General features: G+C 36.7%; 1 protein-coding gene across 2 annotated transcripts in view; it reads right to left on the minus strand.

Moving 5' to 3' along the window:
- IDE (insulin degrading enzyme) overlaps positions 1–20099 on the minus strand; it is a 93122-nt gene that overhangs the window by 45128 nt on the left and 27895 nt on the right. For both annotated transcript variants that reach the window (XM_061162187.1, XM_061162186.1), the window contains exons 2-4: positions 17509–17693; positions 15470–15677; positions 12212–12381 (exon numbers count right to left, since the gene is read on the minus strand). In XM_061162187.1, the coding sequence (XP_061018170.1) occupies positions 12212–12381; positions 15470–15677; positions 17509–17693 (563 nt within the window). The remainder of the gene's footprint in view (positions 1–12211; positions 12382–15469; positions 15678–17508; positions 17694–20099) is intronic.

A 20099-nucleotide genomic window follows, 5' to 3' on the forward strand; every position in this document is an offset into this window, starting at 1 on the left:
CCCTACCCTTTATCTTTAGGTTCATTTAAGAACACAGAGATAGGGACTTCCCTGTTGGTCCAGTGGCTAAGACTGTGCTCAAAATGCAGGGGGCCTAGGTTCGATCCTGGGTCAGGGAACTAGATCCCACATGCCACAGTGAAGATCTAAGATCCTGCGTGCCACAACTGAAACCTGGCACAGCCAAATAAATAAATATTTTAAACATAAAAATGTAGATTAAAAAAAAACAAAAACCAACACAAAGATAAAGCATGAATATACCCTGAATACACTAAGATATATATCACTGGAAAAATACTGACAATGCCATAGTAAAAAGAGCCAGAGGACCACAACAGAATACTATACTGTAAAAAGAATGAATAATCCACTGTTCACATGCAACAGTGTGGAGGAATTTCACAACTTTCAGGTTGAATGCGAGAAGCCAGACACAAGACACAGAAACACTGTATTATTTCATTTATGTAAAACATAAAAACAGGCAGAACTAATCTTAGTCATGAAAAGTCAGAATAGATGTGATGGATAGATGGATAATGGGTAGGTGGATAATGACTACCAATGGGTACAAAAAGGTGCTGGTAATCTGTTTCTTGACTGGTGCTGGGTCTACGGTCTGCTGAGGTTTTTGAAAATTCAATGAGCTGTATATAAATAAGAGCAGCATATTCATTCAACAGATTTTTCAAATAGCAGCAAAAGTAAAATAACCACAATAATTTATCAGAGCCACACACACTTTTCAGTATATTTATTATATTAATAGTTCAACAACAAATTAAAAGAAAAATGAGCCAAAGGAGCTTTTTTGTAAACAGCAACCTGGCTCAACTAAGGCACAAAAATCTAGTGATTCTGTATCTCTGGCCAAACGGCTAAATAGAGACTCAATCACATTTGCTCTGAAAAGTGGCTTTTAGCCAAAAAGATTCCATTCTGTGAAATCTACATATTCATTTATTTGCTACCTAGATGTTTTCAGGCTTTCTAATGTGTAATGATGGAAGGGAACTCTGGTCCATTTGGGAACACAGCCCAGAATGCCAGTCCTGTATCCTAAGACGCTCCTGAGTTAGAAAGAGGAAATGGTCTCCACTATGACTCTCTTGGGGTCAGACAGTCAGCTCTTAATACATTGACAGAAAAACATGAATACTAGGAGTAAATGGGCCAAAGAGTCAGGCTAGTTATTAAGTTTATTAACCCTTTTATTAAAATCTTTTTTAAAAACAAGAAGGCTAGCTAGTGGAAGTTCTCAAGAAACAGTTGAGGAAATGAACAGAAAAGCAGGACATAACACAGAGAATACTTAAATTACTGAGCAGACTCTGTTACTATCAGAGGCATCATCCCCAGGTAGGGAGATGCAGAGGAACAAGCACTGGCTTTGGTGTGAGCAGAGCTATCAGCTAATCCAGGGTCAATCGTCTTCTGGTTACATGACCTTGAACAAGACTTCCTTAGGCTCAATCTGCTGTCCTGACATTGGTAGACTTACACCAAATTAAAAAAAAAAAAAAGGTGTAAAAAAGTGCAAGACTAATATTTAACAACCAATTAACAGAATAAAAGTCTGATGATACCAAGCATAGTGGTGAAATGAGAATTCAGATGCTGCATGAGGGAGTGCAAACTGGATCAACTACTATAAAAAACAATTTGAAAATATCTGTGCAGTCTAAAGATGTACATATCCTAATACACAGTAATTCCACTCCCAGAGTTTCACTCCTAAAACCCTAGAGAACTCTGTGTACAAGAAAACATGGGTAAGAATGCTTATAGCAGCACTATTGAATCAACAGGAAAAAGGACAAAGAATAGTAATGTATTCAATAAATTGTTCAGAAAGCAGCAAAAAAAATTTATCAGAAACACACTCACCAATATGGATAACTCCTACAAATATACATGGAATGAAAAAATACAAGTTGTAGAGATTACTTACAAAATACCATTTTTATAAAACTAAAAAACTATACAACACATTGCTTAGAAATAAATGCATGACTTAGCAATGTTATCTCTTGGGAGCAGGGAGGAAAATGCAGTTGGGGAATTGTGCAACAGACGCTCAAACCATACTTGAAACGTTCCATTTCTTCAATAGTGTGTGAAGAATGACCTGGGCAAAGCTTTTGTACTGATCTCTTTTATGGCAAATAATAAATCTGTAAAAACATTAAAGAATTGAATATCATACTTGTTGTATAGCAGAAAATAGACAACCAGTAGAAGCTACTTCTGTTATGATTTGAATTGTAGGAGGGACTCCTGGCTTCTGAATATAGCATAGGATCCATGTCATTAAAGTAGGGAAGAAAAAAAAAAGTAGGGAAGAAAGCTTGGTAAACGGTCCAGATAACCTTCCTCTGCCTAAGAATCTATATGTGGACAGCAATGTGAATATGGCTGGGATAACAAATAACAGTTCAGTCTCTACACATATATTGTCCTCATTTAGCACTAACTCAGCAGGGGCACTTCTATCAAATTTAAAATGCTGCTATATAAATCTTGAATCCTACCTTTCTGGCTCTGTCACCATAAGAGTAAGCTCCAGCAGAAGACTGAGGCTGTCAGGGTTGCTGACTCACAGGGACCTTCCACTCTGGGCCTGCTAGGAGAGAGCACTGACTTGGCGGTTGGGAGATTCAGGGTTTCTCATCCTGACTCCATCCTCTTCTAATTAAGCAGCCTTGGAAAAGTCTACAAATATCTCAACATGGATACATGCCCAGTTGTTAAGAAAAAGGGTCAAACCCTGACCCTAGCTGTGAGGCACAGGCAAGTTTCTTAACCTCTCTAAGCTCCACTTTTCTTATTCATAAATAAGAATCATGAGAACCAATCTCATAGGATTGCTATGAGGATTAAATGAATAATCTGTGCTAAGACTCAGCATACCATCTATCAGACAATAATTACTTAACAGGAACTTGGGTTGCTATGAAGTTTATGAAAAGTGGTAATGGATATTGAAGAGAGTTTTGTACACTGTAAGATCAGTAAGTTCTATTCTGTATTTTCATCACAAGAACTATGTGTACTCAGTCACTCGGTCATGTCTGACTGCAACTCTATGGACTATAACCCACCAGGTTCCTCTGTCCATGGGATTTCCCAGGTAAGAATAATGGAGTGGGTTGCCATTTCCTTCTCCAGTTCTTCACAAGAACTATAAATCCTATTTTTTAAAAAAGGCTTACAAACTCAATACTAATGAATATGAGTGCTGATTTTCAAGTAAACAGAATGTATTTTCCTGGAAAATTCTAAAGCCAGCCAAATAATTCTTATACTCTGTGGGAAAGACTGAGTTTGAAGTTTTAGAAATATGAGAAATCAAAGTCATCTCCAACTATATGTCTCATAGGTTCTCAAGGAAAAGTCTATTTATTAGTTATAATCATGAAACTCTGAACTGTTCTCTGAAAACTCAAGATCCTGAAGGTTAGTTTAATATATCTACAGTTAGTTACTTGGAATTATTATAATTTTTTTTTAAAGCTCTTTCTTCCTTCTATAGAAATCTTCTAAAAATCCTGGAAGAAACCAAAGTCTTAGGAGATATGTGAATTTTCCTAAAAAATTAAACAGGACAATTCTTCTGCATCTGGGTAAGGACATGCAAGTGTAAGACATGAGTTACTAAAGAAAGGGGACTTGAAGTGAAAGCCTCTTAAAGGCCACAATAAAGTAACTGGACACTTAAATTTCTAGTTTTCCATAGGCACATTTCCTAGCAAGGGAAAAATAAAAAGGTACTAACAAAAGCCATGGAAAAACCTGGAGAGTAATAAATAAGTGGGCTAAATCATATCAAATATTTTTATATCTGAATTATCATGGTACTAAAAAAAAATAAATTAGTCATCATTCAATGATGCCAGGAAACCAACTCAATATTTTGAAAACTGGTAGATAAAGGGAACGAATCAAACATTTATCTTGCTTTTTCTATAACTGCACCACTGGGGAGCCAAACAGCAGAAAAGGAGATTTTCTTTTTATGGTGGCACTCAAGCAAATCAATATGAGAAAAGTAACAATTAAAATTACAGAGGTGATGCATTTGAGGACAGTTGTATCAACATAAACAGAGAGCAAACTAGACACTATATGTCCCCTGATGAAAGAACACATCACCATCTATGAAGCCTTCTTCAAAAAACAGATAAACATGAATCTAATCAGGCTTCTATATCCAACTGCCAACTTGTGGAAATATAAAAGAAAGAGGAATATATTAAACTATGCTGCTGGGAATGCAATCAGCAAAAGCTAGTCTATGAAAAGTTCTACACAACTAACATCCTGATTTTCAATAAATAAATTCCAGGAGTCAAAGGGAGGCAGTGGAGGAGAGATGACTATCTGAAACCGATAGACTATTTGAAACTTAAGTGGATCCTAATTCAAATAAATTTTAAAAATTAAAACTTTCACGAGACCACTAGAAATTTGAACAGTACCTGCATAATTGGTGATATTAATGATAATGGTACTTTTACCATGTTTTTTTAAAAAGAGTCATTATCTTTACAGACATATATTGACATATATGCAAGTAAAATGATATGATGTCTGGGATCTCTTCAAAACAATGTAAGACGGTGACTGGGAATGTGGGTCAGACAGGACTGGCCAGGGGCAAAGTAATGTATATGCAGGGTTCTTAACAATATTTTGTCTATTTTTATATGTTCCAAATTGCTCACTTAGAAAGGAATGGAGAGACGAAAAGGAGTAAAAAGTAAATAACTTTTACTGGGGTCTAAATTTTGTGTCATTATAATCATCCCGGTGTATCATGGGGTGTTCAACTACCTTCTGGTTGATATTTCATAATATTTTTTTGGTTCTAATCCATTTCCCTACTCCTTCCTACAAAAGCATCCCCTTTATTATAGCCAAACTTCTCTAACTCAGGTTCTCCAAATGACACTGGGCTCACTCATTGGTCTTTGCCTTTCATCATGGTTTTGGGGGTCAACCTAACATTATCTCGATTCCTGGGTTGGGAAGATCCACTGGAGAAGGGAAAGGCTACCCACTCCAGTATTCTGGCCTGGAGAATTTCATGGACTGTATAGTCCATGGGGTCACAAAGAATGGGACACGACTGAGTGACTTTCACTTTCACTAACATTATCACAAGAAACACAGACTTGAAGTTCAGGTTGACTTGATACTGAATCCCATAACCTACAGACACTTCTATTACCAGCCTCCCTCTTTTCCCTCCTCCCTGTGTCCCCCACAAGGCTATGAAACTTTGGTCTACTTATTCTGTCAGTATTAATTTCAGCATCTGTCAAATGGGATGATGAAAATTTCAGTACGGTGGTGAAGGTTAAGTGAAATCATATTAGGTAAAACGCCTGTCCAGTGGGTGGCACTTAATGCTCATACAATAAATAATAGTTCCTTTGCCTTTTCTTCTAAGAGTGACTCTTCCTCTGCTTAAGACAATCCTACCCACCCTTCAGGAAAATTCAACTTGCACCGCGTCTGAGATCCTGGAGAATTTATTTCTAGGCAATCATAAAGCAGGAGGAATAGTACAGTGGTTAAGGGCATCAGACCTGGCTCTAGCAATCAAAAGCTGAGTGACCCTAAACAATTTAATTACTTCTCTAAAGTCTTAGTTCACTCACCTATAAGACAGAAATAATAAGGGCATGTACCTACTGGGGATATTGTGAGAATTAAGTTAAATAATCCAGGCAAAGTGCTTACTGCAGCACTCAGTAAAAATTGGCAAGGAGGAAAAAAGAAGAGAAAATCAAGTCTGAGATTATACTCCAGTGAAATTCTGAGTTTGACTTGCCTCTCCAACTAAACTAGAAGTATCTTTAGTGCAAAGACATTGATTTACATTTCTTTGCATTTTCTAATGCACTTTACATGTAGAAGACCTTTAAAAAATTACTTGTCAACAGAGAAAGAGAGAATCTGAGCATATGTATAATACTGTACTCAGATTCCTAAAACTCTTTGTGGTATGTGCTACAAAACATAATTGTCACGTAACAATTAAAAAAGAAAAACGTCACTTGTATCTAAATACAGTGCCACCCTCTATTTCCAGGTGCCCTCCCATTTTGTCTTTCATTCCATCAAGGAGTGCCTGTTTTGTTTCCCTCACCCACATCCTGATTTTTTTCTTTTATTTCCTTCTCTGACTGACTAAACCCAGTTGCTCCCACAGTGTCTGTTGGGTTAGGTTTATTTTATTTTTCCCAATTATTTTTATTAGTCAGAGGCTAATCACTTTACAATATTGTAGTGGTTTTTGCCATACATTGACATGAATCAGCCACGGATTTACACGTGTTCCCCATCCTGAACTCCTCTCCCACCTCCCTGGGTTAGGTTTAGAGAAACAGATCACTAAATAATAATCAGAACTAAATTTTTCCTTTCCTGTCCCAAACAACTTTTAAAAATTCAACTGCTTCTGCTTTTATTCCACGGAGGGGCAGAGAAAAAAAAAATTTTTTTTAAGGCAACAGGGCAGAGAAAAGGCATAAAATTTATCAGGAACTATGGAATTGTAACTAAAGGTATATGTGAGTGACAAAAGAAGGGGCAAAGGGAATGTCATCACCAACCATTGGTTCAGCTTTAAAAAGAGAACAGGAGAACACTTCTCTAATAACACTGTCCTACAATCACTGCATCAAACCCACTGCATCAAGTTGTGGCTGCCCCTCACCTCATGGCAAAGACTTTTTCAGAATTTTGCTCTTTTTCACAGCTGTATGTGTGTGCTCTGTCGCTCAGCCATGTTTGACTCTTTATGACCCCATGGACTTGCAGGCCACCATGCTTCTCTGTCCATGGGATTCTTTTTGGCAAGATTACTGGAATAGGTTGCCATTTCCTCTTCCAAGGGGATCTTCCTGACCCAGCAACTGAACCTGAGTCTCCTACACTGGCAGGAGGATTCTTTACCACTATGCCACTGATCCTCTATCATACTGTAATTATGGAATCTCTCATTTACTGAACACCATCAGGACCAGACTTTTGGCTAACCACTTCACACTAACCAGACATGGGAGGAAACTGAGGTTTACAGAAGTTAACAAAGTGGCCCACTCTTGGCTGGTCAGTGGTAGAACAATGATTCAACCTCAGCGTAGCCCACCATCAGAGTACAAGCTTTACACCACCTAGGAATCTGCTAGTGGGAGGTGGGATTCCTGGCTGAAGTCTGAGGCTAGACGGATCACACAGGGAGTTAATGAAGACATGTGTATGGAGACAGATCTAGCACATAACTACAAAAATGATTTTCAAACAAAGGAACTGACTCTAAATAATTTAGCCTTTGTCTATTTCTCTTTCTCTAGTGAACTGCTTTTACCTTTCACTTACTTATGTAAGTTTTTATCTTTTACTTACTTACAAAAGTTCTTATCTGCTATACTGCTTTGTAAAAATCTTCACTCTGTATGTGCTTGTCTTTTTTGTGTCTCTATTGAACAGAAATTTTAAGTTTTAATGTAATCAAATTTATATTTAAATATATGCTTTACCATTAAAAATATGGTTTATGATATGTACGCTTGAGAACTTTTCCTATCTTAATATTTTTTAAAAAATATTTTCTTCTAGACTTTTGAACTCTGTGGGAGAAGGTGAGGGTGGGATGTTTCAAAAGAACAGCATGTATACTATCTATGGTGAAACAGATCACCAGCCCAGGTGGGATGCATGAGACAAATGCTCGGGCCTGGTGCACTGGGAAGACCCAGAGGAATCGGGTGGAGAGGGAGGTGGGAGGGGGGATCGGGATGGGGAATACGTGTAAATCTATGGCTGATTCATGTCAATGTATGACAAAACCTACTGAAATGTTGTGAAGTAATTAGCCTCCAACTAATAAAAAAAAAAAAAAAATATTTTCTTCTAAAAGTTATATAAAGTTTTTTTTTCTATAATTAGGCCCAATCAACCTAGAGTTTATTTTTGTGCATGGCGTGAGATGAGATCTAATTTTATTCATTTCTACATGAATAAGTAGCTACCCCTGCACCAGTCATTGAAAGGTCCACCCTTTCCTTCCTCATTTGTCATGTGCCTCTGTCTTATGTCTAAGTTTCCAAACATTTGTGGATATGCTTTTAGGGTCCATAATCTGTTCTACTGTTATCTTCATGTATCTTTGCATCAATTTCACTACTCTAACAACTAGTCTTGGTACCTGGTAGTAGTAGTGTCTTCTTTGTTGTTCTTCAAAATTATCTTAGTTATTCTTGGCCTTTTACTCTCTCTTATTAATTTATAATCGGATTATAAGATTATTAAAAAAAAAAAACAAAAAACCCTCAGGCTTTCAAATGGCACTATATTAGATTTAGATAAATTCAGGGTGAAATGTATCTTGTAATACTGAGTTTACCAATCCATGAACATGGTTTATCTTCCCATTTACTCAGACACTCTTTTATATCCATTATATATTTCTTGCTCCTCTGTTAGTATTATTTCTAAATACCTTATAGCTATTTTTATATTATGAATGAAATAATATTTCCTGTAGCATTTTTCTAATTGATTACTATTGATACAAGAAAGGGGCTTCCCAGGTGGCGCTAGTGGTAAAGAATCCACCTGCTAATACAGGAGACTCAAGACACTCAGGTTCAATCTAGAGGAGGCCATGGTAACCCACTCCAGTATTCTTGCCTGGAGAAACCCATGGACAAAGGAGCCTGGCAGGCTACAGTCCGTGGGGTCAGAAAAGAGTCAGACACGACTGAGCGACTGAGCACGCATACACGATACAAGAATGCAGTTTTAGTGCTTCTCTTCTTTTGGCAACAGTGATGAATTATCTTATTTTTGATGATTGATCTGAAGATCTCGAATTTTTTATGCAATCATATCATATGGAAACAAGAAGTTTTCTCTTTCTTCCTTTCAACCTCTTACTTATCACTTGTTTTCTCCCTTGATTTCCTGTAATGACTAGTACCTATAGCAGAGCTGAACAAAAAAAGTGATTAGAAGGTATTCTTCTTTGTTTTTGTCTTTCAACAGAAATCCCTTTGAAACTTCAGAATTAATCATGATGTTTGACATAGGCTTTTATCAACTCAAAGAGTTTTTGTTGTTTTGTTCATGAATGAGTGCCTTTTTGTTACTTTGTTCATGAAGGTGTTTTAACAAATGCTTTTCTTGAGTCTACTGAAATGACTGCCTATCACTTTGAATTACTTAAAACTGTGGAACCCACTCGATTGTGAGGAAATAAATTTAATGTACTGAAAGATCTAAATTTTTTTTTAAAAAACAGAATATAACAGAGGGTACCAGACTACATCTGAAAATATAAGATAGGTAGTGTTTGGTAAAACTTTTGCTGCAGTGGCTTACACGCGCCATGAGTAAAATGTACTGTGGGTTGTATAAAGAAAAGTTTGAAAGCCACTGACCACTTTTCAGTACATGAAAAAGCACTGTTAAAGGAGGGGCGATTGGGATGGGGAACACATGTAAATCCACGACTGATTCATGTCAATGTATGGCAAAAACCACTACAATATTGTAAAGTAATTAGCCTCCAACTAATAAAAATAAATGGGAAAAAAAAAGTACTGTTAAGGACAAGCATTTTGTTGTAAGGTTTTCTTAAAAGCACACAATGCTTGACCTTTGCTCATTTAAAAACACCTAGCTTTAAAGAATTATTAACATTAAAATAATAAACCACATTCCCTAGATGGACAAAATGGGCCACATTCATAGAATCATCGGAAGTTACTAAAAAATAATAAACGTAAATTAAGTATGAATTTCTGACAAGGTCTGTTCTGCAAGAATAACTTTAAGTAAGGGTATTTATTACAGGTTTTATCACATTTTCAAACTTGTCTGTAACCTTAATAATGGACAGAACCTCTACTCCAAAAAAGCTCAACATTAGTTTATATTTCTAAAATCGACAGGTAACTTAGTATTTGCATTACTTACATCACATTTTCTGTACTTTTGTACTAAGTCTGGCTAACTCATCTCTCAGCTATTTATATTACTTCATACTTTGTTGACTAACTACCTAGCCTTGTCAGAGGTTATGAAAACAAATATGTTCTCAAACTCCACCTCTATATAATTGACCATTCAGTGTTTTTCTTCACTTATCACTCCTGAAACCTTCCTGTAAGATATCTTAAGATTGTTTTGTGTTTGTGACCAGAGGCAATACTGCTCACCTTATTCACTGGATTTATTTCTGGAAGATCTGAGGCTGCTTCCTGATTATACTGACTGTGATTTATCACCAGTGAGACCATTTTAAAGGAGGCAACTCCCAAAAAAGAGTTCTAACACATTCTGACAATAGCAGCATTGTTGATGGAAGCACCTAACCTGCTAAAGGGACTATTTAAAGGACAACAATCATTGGATGTAGTGATTTTGAAATTTGGTTTTTAAATTCATATTCCCTCTTGATATACTATGTATGCTCATGTCCTCTATAAAAGCCACTTTTCAGAAAATTAATCATTACATAGGCATTTTAAGGACCACAATATTCACCTTAGCAATGATACAAGGTGCCAAGTGTTACAGGTCTAAAGAATATAGTATTGCTGCTTCTAACTGGAGTTTTTAAAGACTCCTATTTTGCTATGCTAATTCTCTGGCTGCTGCTGGATATATTAGACTGGTATCCAAACTGAAAGAAAGTTGGCTTCACAGTCTTTTTCAAAAGTCCCCAAAATAAACTTATAAGCGTAAATTTAAGTACACTAAACAATCTATTTTTTTATGCTATTTTATAATCCCCAAAGCAGTGTTTTAAAAATCAGAGCAACCTTTCACAATGATTACATCTGGTAAAGTGGGAATGGCAACAGTCAATAAAGAAAAGGGCAACTTTTTGTTTTTGCTTTTTTAAAACATAGTTTTGTATTATTTAAATATTTTAGATGTACTTTTTAATGAAAAACTGAATAAAGAAAAAGGGTACAATTACAAAATCAGGAATCTCCAAATTTATTTTATGATACTCCCTGTCATCCCATCTCTAATTTTCTACTAGGATGTTGCAGCACTTAGAGAGCAGGGACCTTGTGTGTCTTCTACAGTCAGGCCTGGAGCAGACATCATGCATTTATCTATCTGTAGATAGTAGAGGCAGAGGCAATGGGAGTAGGGGATTCAATAAGCCCTGGAGTGGACATTCTATTTATTCAGAATAAAGAGCTCTATTATCTCCTCTCTTTGAAATGCTGGTTAATATCTACTCACAAGTCTTTAATTGCTCTACTCCTGAAATAGCTAGACCCCTATTTGTTTGGGATGGCCAGAGGTACCCTCTAGAGGGCTAAATAACTGGTTAAGCCACTGTTTTTACAATTTCAAGAATATCATTTCATATATTACATTCAAAGTCCAATGCCAGAATCCCTCTGTTGTACACCTGAAAATTATATAACATTGTACATTGACTACACTTCAATTAAAAAAAATCCAAAGCCAAGAGCCTAACTCTTATTGACATCCTTTTTTTTTAACTACTAGCCAAAATGTTACTCATCTGTTAAAAGAATTATTACACTTCATTCTTACTATTTCTAAAACCTAAATTTAATTTTATATCTTGTTATCCAATAAACTTGTTTCATATTTTGTTACTCTTCCTTCTCATTAACCTATCACCTTCTCCATAAAGCTCAAATACCCAAGCTTTAACCCTTTTTTTAGGTTAAATATAGGTGTTTCCCCAAAGACTTGCCAAACAACATACACATAGGGGTATGGTTTAAGAAATACTAGGGCAGGACTTCCCTAGTGGCCCAGGGGTTAACAATCTGCCTTGCAATGCAGGGGACACAGGTTTGACCCCTGGTCAGGGAACTAAGACCCCACGTGCCACAGAGCAACAAAGTCTCTGTGCTTCAGAGTCGACTCACCACAACTAGAGAGTCTGTTCGCCCTAACAAAAGATCCTCATGCATGATGCAACTAAGACCTGATGCAAGCAAATAAACAATTATTTAAAAAAGGAAAGAAAGAAAGAAACACCAGGGAGGAACAATGATATAACAACCACTTATCAGCTCTAAACTCTAAGGAGTTCTGCAATCTTCTATCCTAACTGTAAAATACAATCCTGGGCAAAGAGGCCATGGTTTAAATGAGGTTAAAGAGAACTAATGCATTAAAGCCGCTGCTGACAAACCTGTTCCAAATTTACTGAAGGGATGTTTGGGATTCCCTGTAGCTTTTTCCAGCTGAAAGAGTCTCCAGGCATCGTTCATCACATTCTTCTCATGTTCTGAATCAACTGCATTCACCTCTCTGTCTTTGCAGCTCTCATCAAACAAGGGGCACAGGAAAAACTGTGCAAATCTAAGGGTGTGAAACATAATTAACAATTTGAAAGTTGTTATTTTAAGAGTGGCCTCAGAAAAATGTTTTAAAAAATGTTTGAAACTTAGGAAATGTGAATTCTACAGAATCAGAGAAAACTACCATTGCTACCAAGAAAAAAGGAACATACGTTCTAAGTAATATAAGAAAAGAATAATATTATACATATGTAAATTCAGAGAACTCTACCCCAGATGTTACCTAATTAGTGAAAATATAAAAAGATTAACCTCTGATTTTGACAATTCCCATGTGTTGTTACCATATCACCAAGCAGTTCACCAGCTGGGTATCCTAAAATTCAACTCAATTGATATCATGAGATCTCACAGGTCCTACAAGACTCATCCCTCCCTCTCACCCCTTACCCTCTGTCCCCAACTTCAAACATCAACCACAGGTCCAGGTTGTCACCTGGGCTTCTGATCAACCACTATAGATCATAGATCAGAGGCTCCCACAACCACCTCCTTGGGTGCAATTAATATTCTAGATCAGCTACAGGACTCAGAGAAACATTTTACTTACTAGATTACTGGATTTATTATAAAAAGGATACGGTTCAGGAACAACTAGATGAAAGAGATGCGTAAGGCAAGGTATATGGGAAGGGTACAGAGCTTCCATGCCCTCTAGGTAGGCCACTCTCCCCACATCTCCACGTGTTCAACAATCTGTAGGCTCTCCAAACTTCAACAGAATTGAGTAAATCACTGGGCACTGGTGTCTGAAATCAACCTCCAGCTTGTGAACTGAAAGTTCCAACCCTCTAAATACAGGGCTGATTCCCCTGGCAACCAACCCCTAGCCTCAAATTATCAAGGGACTTTCCTAAAGTCACTTCATTAAAATAACAAAATACAACTTTATGGCTCTCAACACTAAGGAAATTCCAAGAGTTTCAGGAGCTATGGTCTAGGATAAGGGACAAAGACCAAATATGTATTTCCTATTATAAATCACAATACGACAATAAAAAGTCAGGGCAGACTTGGAAAACAGTGGGGCAGATTTATAAGACAACAGCAATCTAATCTATTTAAGATTTGCAATTTGGGATGTCTATAAAAGTCTCTGTTGTACATGGCTAATTCTCCAAGAAAGGAAAACGCAGCTGATAGTTCTCAGGCAATAAATATTAAATTTAGTTTTAAGTGCAATTTCACTAAGACTTTTAGGACAAACTAAGTGACCTATTTTTAAAAGGCTCTATTTGAATATTTTTCCTTTTTAAGAACTTTATAATTAGTGAAGAAAATAATAGTATGAAAAACACATGACAGTAGTTTTGACTAAGATATAATTATGGACTTTTATGAAATATTAAGAGAATTTTTAAAATTTGAAAGCAGTGGTTTGACAAATAAAATGGCATGTAACTTTAACATAAGTAACCTATTATATTTTTCCTGAGGCTGTTCTTTAATAGTAGTACAAAAGCTGAACTCAGATGCCTTTAGTTAATAAATTAACTCTCCTACACCGGGTTGCAATTTAAATCATGATTTCCTATAGTAATTCTTCTTAAGAAACTTTAGACCCCATCTTATAAAAACAACATCCAGAATTCAGATAAAGCCGAGAGCAGAGACTGTCTGAATGGGACTACTATTCAGTGGGCCTAGAGACTCCTGGGTTTATAAACCTCTCAGCAACTGCACCTCGCGGTGCAGCCATCAAAGAAGCTGTTACCATCACTTGGTATTATTTTAAGCACACAGTGAATACAGTCCTGTGCTAAGTACTTCACACATACCAATCCAAAGGGAAACTCTGTCTATCTGGAGCCTATAATTAAAGATATATGGAAACAGATAATTCTGGACATATAACCACTTTCACCTACCTCAATACACTCAGGCTGGGAAAAGTACCTAATAGCTACACACCATAGCTGGACAAAGCCACATAAAGGGCCATGATTCTGACAAAGTATAATCAGTACTTTTAAAAGATGCCCTATACAAGTAGCTTTTTTTTTTCCATTCTGATCCAAGTAACAGACATCCTCCATCATACAGAGATCTATTATATGAACATCTGCTGAGGCATTTGTAAAGCAGGAAATTAAATTCGGTGTATGATCCCAAGGAACTCATTAATGGAAGTCTTCTGGGAATACATACAAAAGATGATTACATCTCAAAGCTGCTGCCTAAAGACTGAAACATAAGCTAGAGTAAGTAAGAAACAGACTACTCGGACCCAGTCCTGTATCCTGAACCCATGCCTTTGTTCTTCTGTTAATGTTCTTTGTGCTACAGACCAAATTCAAACTATTAGATTTGGGGAAAAAAATGACTATTAATTTAAATAAGCAATTAAAGCTGAGAATTAAAAACTGTGAAATCAAACTTCATTATAAATCCATCAAAAATGCTGCAGAATTACACCTTCTTGGTAACACGGAGAACTATAAAAATTCACCAAGGGAAAAATTACACATTGAACAAACAATGAATCAAATCATTGATATAATGAAAAATTAGATACTGTTAGCCGCTCAGAAAATTGACCAAGAAATTTAATTAGCCTAATGGAGGCTGCTCCAGAAAATACTTTCACAAAATATCCCCAGGGTTGAAACAGCAGGTCAAAACATTCTGTATCCACTAAATATCCTTGAGGACTGAGGAACTAAAGGAGAACAGAATATTTAAGTTCTTGTGTTCTAGAACAGAAATATGTTTGAAAAGATATCCATGACATGAGTACAGTTTATTCTTCATCATATGCTTCATATGCAATACTAGTTAGAATGGGAAAGGCTGGTGAAAATTTTATAAGTCAAAAAAACATTTTGTAGGCCTGAAAGCTGGTTTAAAGTCATGCCATTATTTCTCCTCTACTACAAAGTAAATATATAACATCACTTATTATTTTCTATTTATAAAACCCAGGGGTCAAAATGTACTGGTTAAAAAACAAAACAAAACAACAAAATACTGGTTAAAATATCTTGTTAAGCTATAAAGCTGTGAAGACATTTTTGTAAAAATATTAAGTATTGTTATTAACATGATAATTCAACAAAGTGGGATAATTCACAGGGTATTTTCAGCATTACCTGTCTAGTGCACCTTCTAGGTGTTCATGAGAAACATCAAAATAGTAATTGGTATGCTCTCCACTAGTGAAGGCATTTGAACTTCCTGCATGCTCACTGAGAAACTGGCTGTATTCATTTTCTTTAGGGTATTTCTTTGTTCCCAAAAATAACATATGTTCACAAAAATGACTTAAGCCAGCAATATTTGGAGGATCTGACAACGAACCTGAAAGAGAAGGGGAAAAATATATATAATAAATCATTTGTTTATATGTTGAAAGATATCAAGGACAGATGAATCACAGGTGATTTGGAACTTCTGTCAGCAATGGTAACTCCAACCATAATCAAAGAAAGTTAAGTACAGGCTACTCTAAATGGTACAACTTACATGCTAGCCCTAGCTTTTGACATCAATTTGTTGTCATTGTTCAGCTGCTCAGTTGTGTCTGACTCTTTGTGACCCTATGGATTACAGCATGCCAGGCTCCCCTATACCCTTCACTATCTCCCTGAGTTTTTGCTCAAATTCATGTCCATTTCATCGGTGATGCTATCTAACCATCTTTACCTCTGCTGTCCCCTCCTCCTATTGCCTTCAATTATTTCCAGCCTCAGGGAAATCATTCTAATGAGTTGGCTCTTTGCATCACGTGACCAAAGTATTAAAGCTTCAGCAACAGTCCTTCCAATGAATATTCAGGGTTGATTTCCTTTAGGATTGATCTCCTTGCTGTCCAAGGGACTCTCAAGAGTCTTCTCCAGCACCACAATTCCAAAGCATCAATTTTTCAGCACTCAGGTTTCTTTATGGTCCAACTCTAATATCCATACATGACTACTGGAAAACCATAGCTTTGACTATCTGGACTATATGGACCTTTGTCAGCAAAGTGATGTCTCTGCTTTTTAATATGCTATCTAGGTTTGTCATTGCTTTCCTTTCAAGAAGCAAGTGTCTTTCAATTTCATGGCTGCAGTCACCGTACACAGTGATTCTGGAGCCCAAGAAATTAAAATCTGACGTCATCAGACTGACATCAGTTACTTGGTGACTTTCAGCAGATGCTTAACCTCTCTGGACAGTAGTGTCTTCACACATCACACTGAGAGAAAGAGCTGAATTCATAGTTTTGTAAGAGCTAGAAAATTCTAGCTTTTATATTTTACTGAAGGAGACAATATAGGGTGGTGCTAAGAGCACAAGTTAGCACGTCTACTAGCTGGGAAAGGCTGAGCAAAATATTTTGTTTCAGTCACTATTTGTATATATACTTCCCTTAAGAGAGTTGAGCGACTTCAAATTAGATGACAATTTGCAAGGCACACTGAATTGTGCTTGGCAATAATCATTTGTCCAACTTATGATGGTTATTATCTTATTTTCCCAATTCTAAAATGCCATTGAATTTAAAAAAAAGTTGTTTCAGAGAGGAAAAAAACTAAATGTACACATAGATAAGGAGTAACTTGATTAAAGCAGCATTAAATGTGGAAGAAAAGTGTACACAAGAATTTAGGAAATATGCTATTCCTACTGTATCAAGTGTGTATGAAATAAAAGTCAGCAGAACTGTTACTGTAAAGGATAGGAATGAACTTCCTCGCTGCTAAGTCACTTTTGCTAGAAACCTAATAAGACCCTCCTGGTAAAGGTGTGTGTGCGCTTAGTCACTCAGCTGAGTCCGACTCTTTGTGACCCCATGGACTGTAGCCCGTCAGGTTCTTCTGTCCATGGGGATTCTCCAGGCAAGAATACTGAACTGGGTTGCCAAGCCTCCTCCAGGGGATCTTCCCAACCCAGTGAGTGAACCCAGGTCTTCCGCATTGTAGGGGGATTGTTTACCATGTGAGCCATCAAGGAAGCTTGGTAAAGGCAGGGTGATTTAACGTAGACGACGGTAGATTACCAAAGGCTGTACAGGGCTACAGTACACAGTAACATACATCAATCTGGTAACTGCCAGGTCTCCACTGCACAAATATGGAGAGTCCAAATAACTAAACATTAGGTCAATGAAATGGCACAAAGCTTAATTCACAATTTTAAATTGTACCTATGTGCACATCAAGTGCTGCTGATGATTTATCTGTTGTTGGATCACTGACAAGAAGTACTTTGATCCCATTGGCCAGCTCAAGTCCGCGGTATTCTCGCTTGTCTTCATGGGATTTGATGATATGATTTCCTATTCTCTTGATTGCTGGATTATTCATTTTGCAGTAAGTCTTTTTTTGGAAACTGAAAAGAAAAAAACTTATTAATTGTTGGATTGTGGTTTCTTTTTGTTTTAATGATCAAGGAGTAACAAGCAAACCCGTATATTATCAGAGTAAAAAATGTATACAACGAAGTACAACTGACATACAATATTAGTTTCAGGTGTACAACAGTGATTCATTACAAATTGATCACACAATAAGTCTAGTTACCATCTGTCACAAGACAAAGTTCTTAAAATATTACTGACTATATTCCATACATTCCCATTGACTTATTTATGACTAGAAATTTATACCTCTTAATCACCTTCACCAATTTTGCCCAACTCCCTCTCCATTCTTTCCGCTAGAAACCGAGGATTTTCCCTCTGTATCTCTGAGTCTGCTTTGTTTGTTCACTGGATTTGTTTTTAGATTCTACATATAAATGAAATCATATGGTATTTGTCTTTCCCTGTCTGACTTATTTCACTTAGCATAATACTCCTGTAGGTCCATCCATGCTGTACACACCTCTCACACACACATACACACAGAGGAATATTACTCAGCCATGAAAAATAATGAAATCTTGCCATTTGTCATTCATCCATCGAACACTTAGGTTACTTCCATATCTTGGTTACTACAAATAACGCCACAATGAACATAGGACTGCCAATATTTTTCAAATCAGTGTTCTAGTACTCTTTAGATAAATACCCAGAATTTGCTAGACTGCATGGTAGTTCTACTTTTAATTTTTTGAGAAACTTCCATGCTGTTTTCCACAGTGCATGCTCCAATTTATAGCCCACCAAAGGATTCCCTTTTCTCCACATCTTCACCAACACTTACTTGTTGTTTTTTGCTCACATTTCTTTGTACCTGTCTTGTGATGACTGGCACATCACTTCTTACTTACATTGATTCATTAGTATTTCTTACTTCATGGTTTCACACCTCAAGATTCAGTTATAAATTCAAATTCCAAAGTTATACTAAGATCCAAATATAAAATGAATAATTCTAGCTTTCAATGCAGAAAAAAAGGTTCGAATTGCTTTTTTAACTTAGAGTAACAATGGTTCTTATTTTCTCTATACAGTACTACACAGTGGGCTTCCCAGGTGGTGCTAGTGGTAAAGAACTTGCCTGCCTGTGCAAGAGACATAAGAGACTTGGGTTCAATCCCTGGGTCGGGAAGGTCCCCTGGAGAAGGGAATGGCAACCCACTCCAGTATTCTTGCCTGGAGGATCCCATAGACAGAGGAGACTAGTGGGCTACAGTCCACAAGGTCACAAAGAGTTGCACATGACTGAAGCAACTCAGTACGCACACTGTAAAGTACACAAAAGCAAAACCACTTGTGGAGGATACAAGCATGTGACAGTGTAAACCAGACCCGTGAACTAACTTACGTGACTGTATGTGTGAATGTTTACATCTTTGAAAGTTGGAAACTTAACTAAAGGTTCGTATGTAGGGGACTTACTGTCTTTTTTTGTCTTTTGTAACAGTTTTTGTTTAAAAACCTATTTTGTCTACTGTAAGTTTTGCTAATCCAGCTTTCTTACATTTCTATTTGCATAAAATCTTTTCCCACCCCTTCACTTTTAGTCTCTGTGTGTAAATCTGAAGTGAGTCTCTTGCAGGCAGCATATAAATGGGGTCTTTTTTTATATCCACTTAGCCATCCTATGTCTTTTGATTAGAGCATTTAGTTCATTCACATTTAAAGCAATTATTTTTAGCAATATACTTATTGCCATTTTGTTAACTGTTTTCTGGTTGTTTTTGTAATTCTTCTCTGTTCCTTTCTTATTCTCATATTCCTTTCCCTTGTGATTTGATGACTTTCTTTAGAGTTATGTTTGTATTTCTTCCTCTTTATTTTTTGTGTATGTATTATACTATAGGTTTTTGTTTGTGGCTACCATGGGGTTCAGTTCAGTTCAGTTCAGTCGCTCAGTCGTGTCCGACTCTGCAACCCCATGAATCGCAGCACGCCATAACAAATCTGAAAATCCCTCTTGCTAGTCCTTAGGTGATTCTCAAAGATAACTGTTCTACATGTAGTTGCAGTTTTGGTGTGTCCATGGAAGGAGGTGTGCTCAAGATCTTCCTAACTCTGCCATTTGATCCAGACTCTAGAGGAGACTTTAGAGTCTATCTATAGAGTATAATCATTCCTCTCCTCCATCTTAACCATCATTCTTTCAGATAAGTGCTAAAAGTATTGCTTCTGTTGAGCCACATTTGTATCTAGGAGAACACATCAATGGGGATTTGTGACAGGATTGGGCCACAAGCTGATTACTGTGCTGACCTAGAAAAGTTTTTAAATACCAATAACTGCTTTCCAACATACTTCAAGGGTATCTATGAGAGTAAGTGAGGTGATAAATTGAGAAAGTATTATTACTGGGTCAACCAAAACACTGC

This window comes from Dama dama, chromosome 15 (genome assembly GCF_033118175.1).
Source record: "Dama dama isolate Ldn47 chromosome 15, ASM3311817v1, whole genome shotgun sequence".
Taxonomy (NCBI): domain Eukaryota; kingdom Metazoa; phylum Chordata; class Mammalia; order Artiodactyla; family Cervidae; genus Dama; species Dama dama.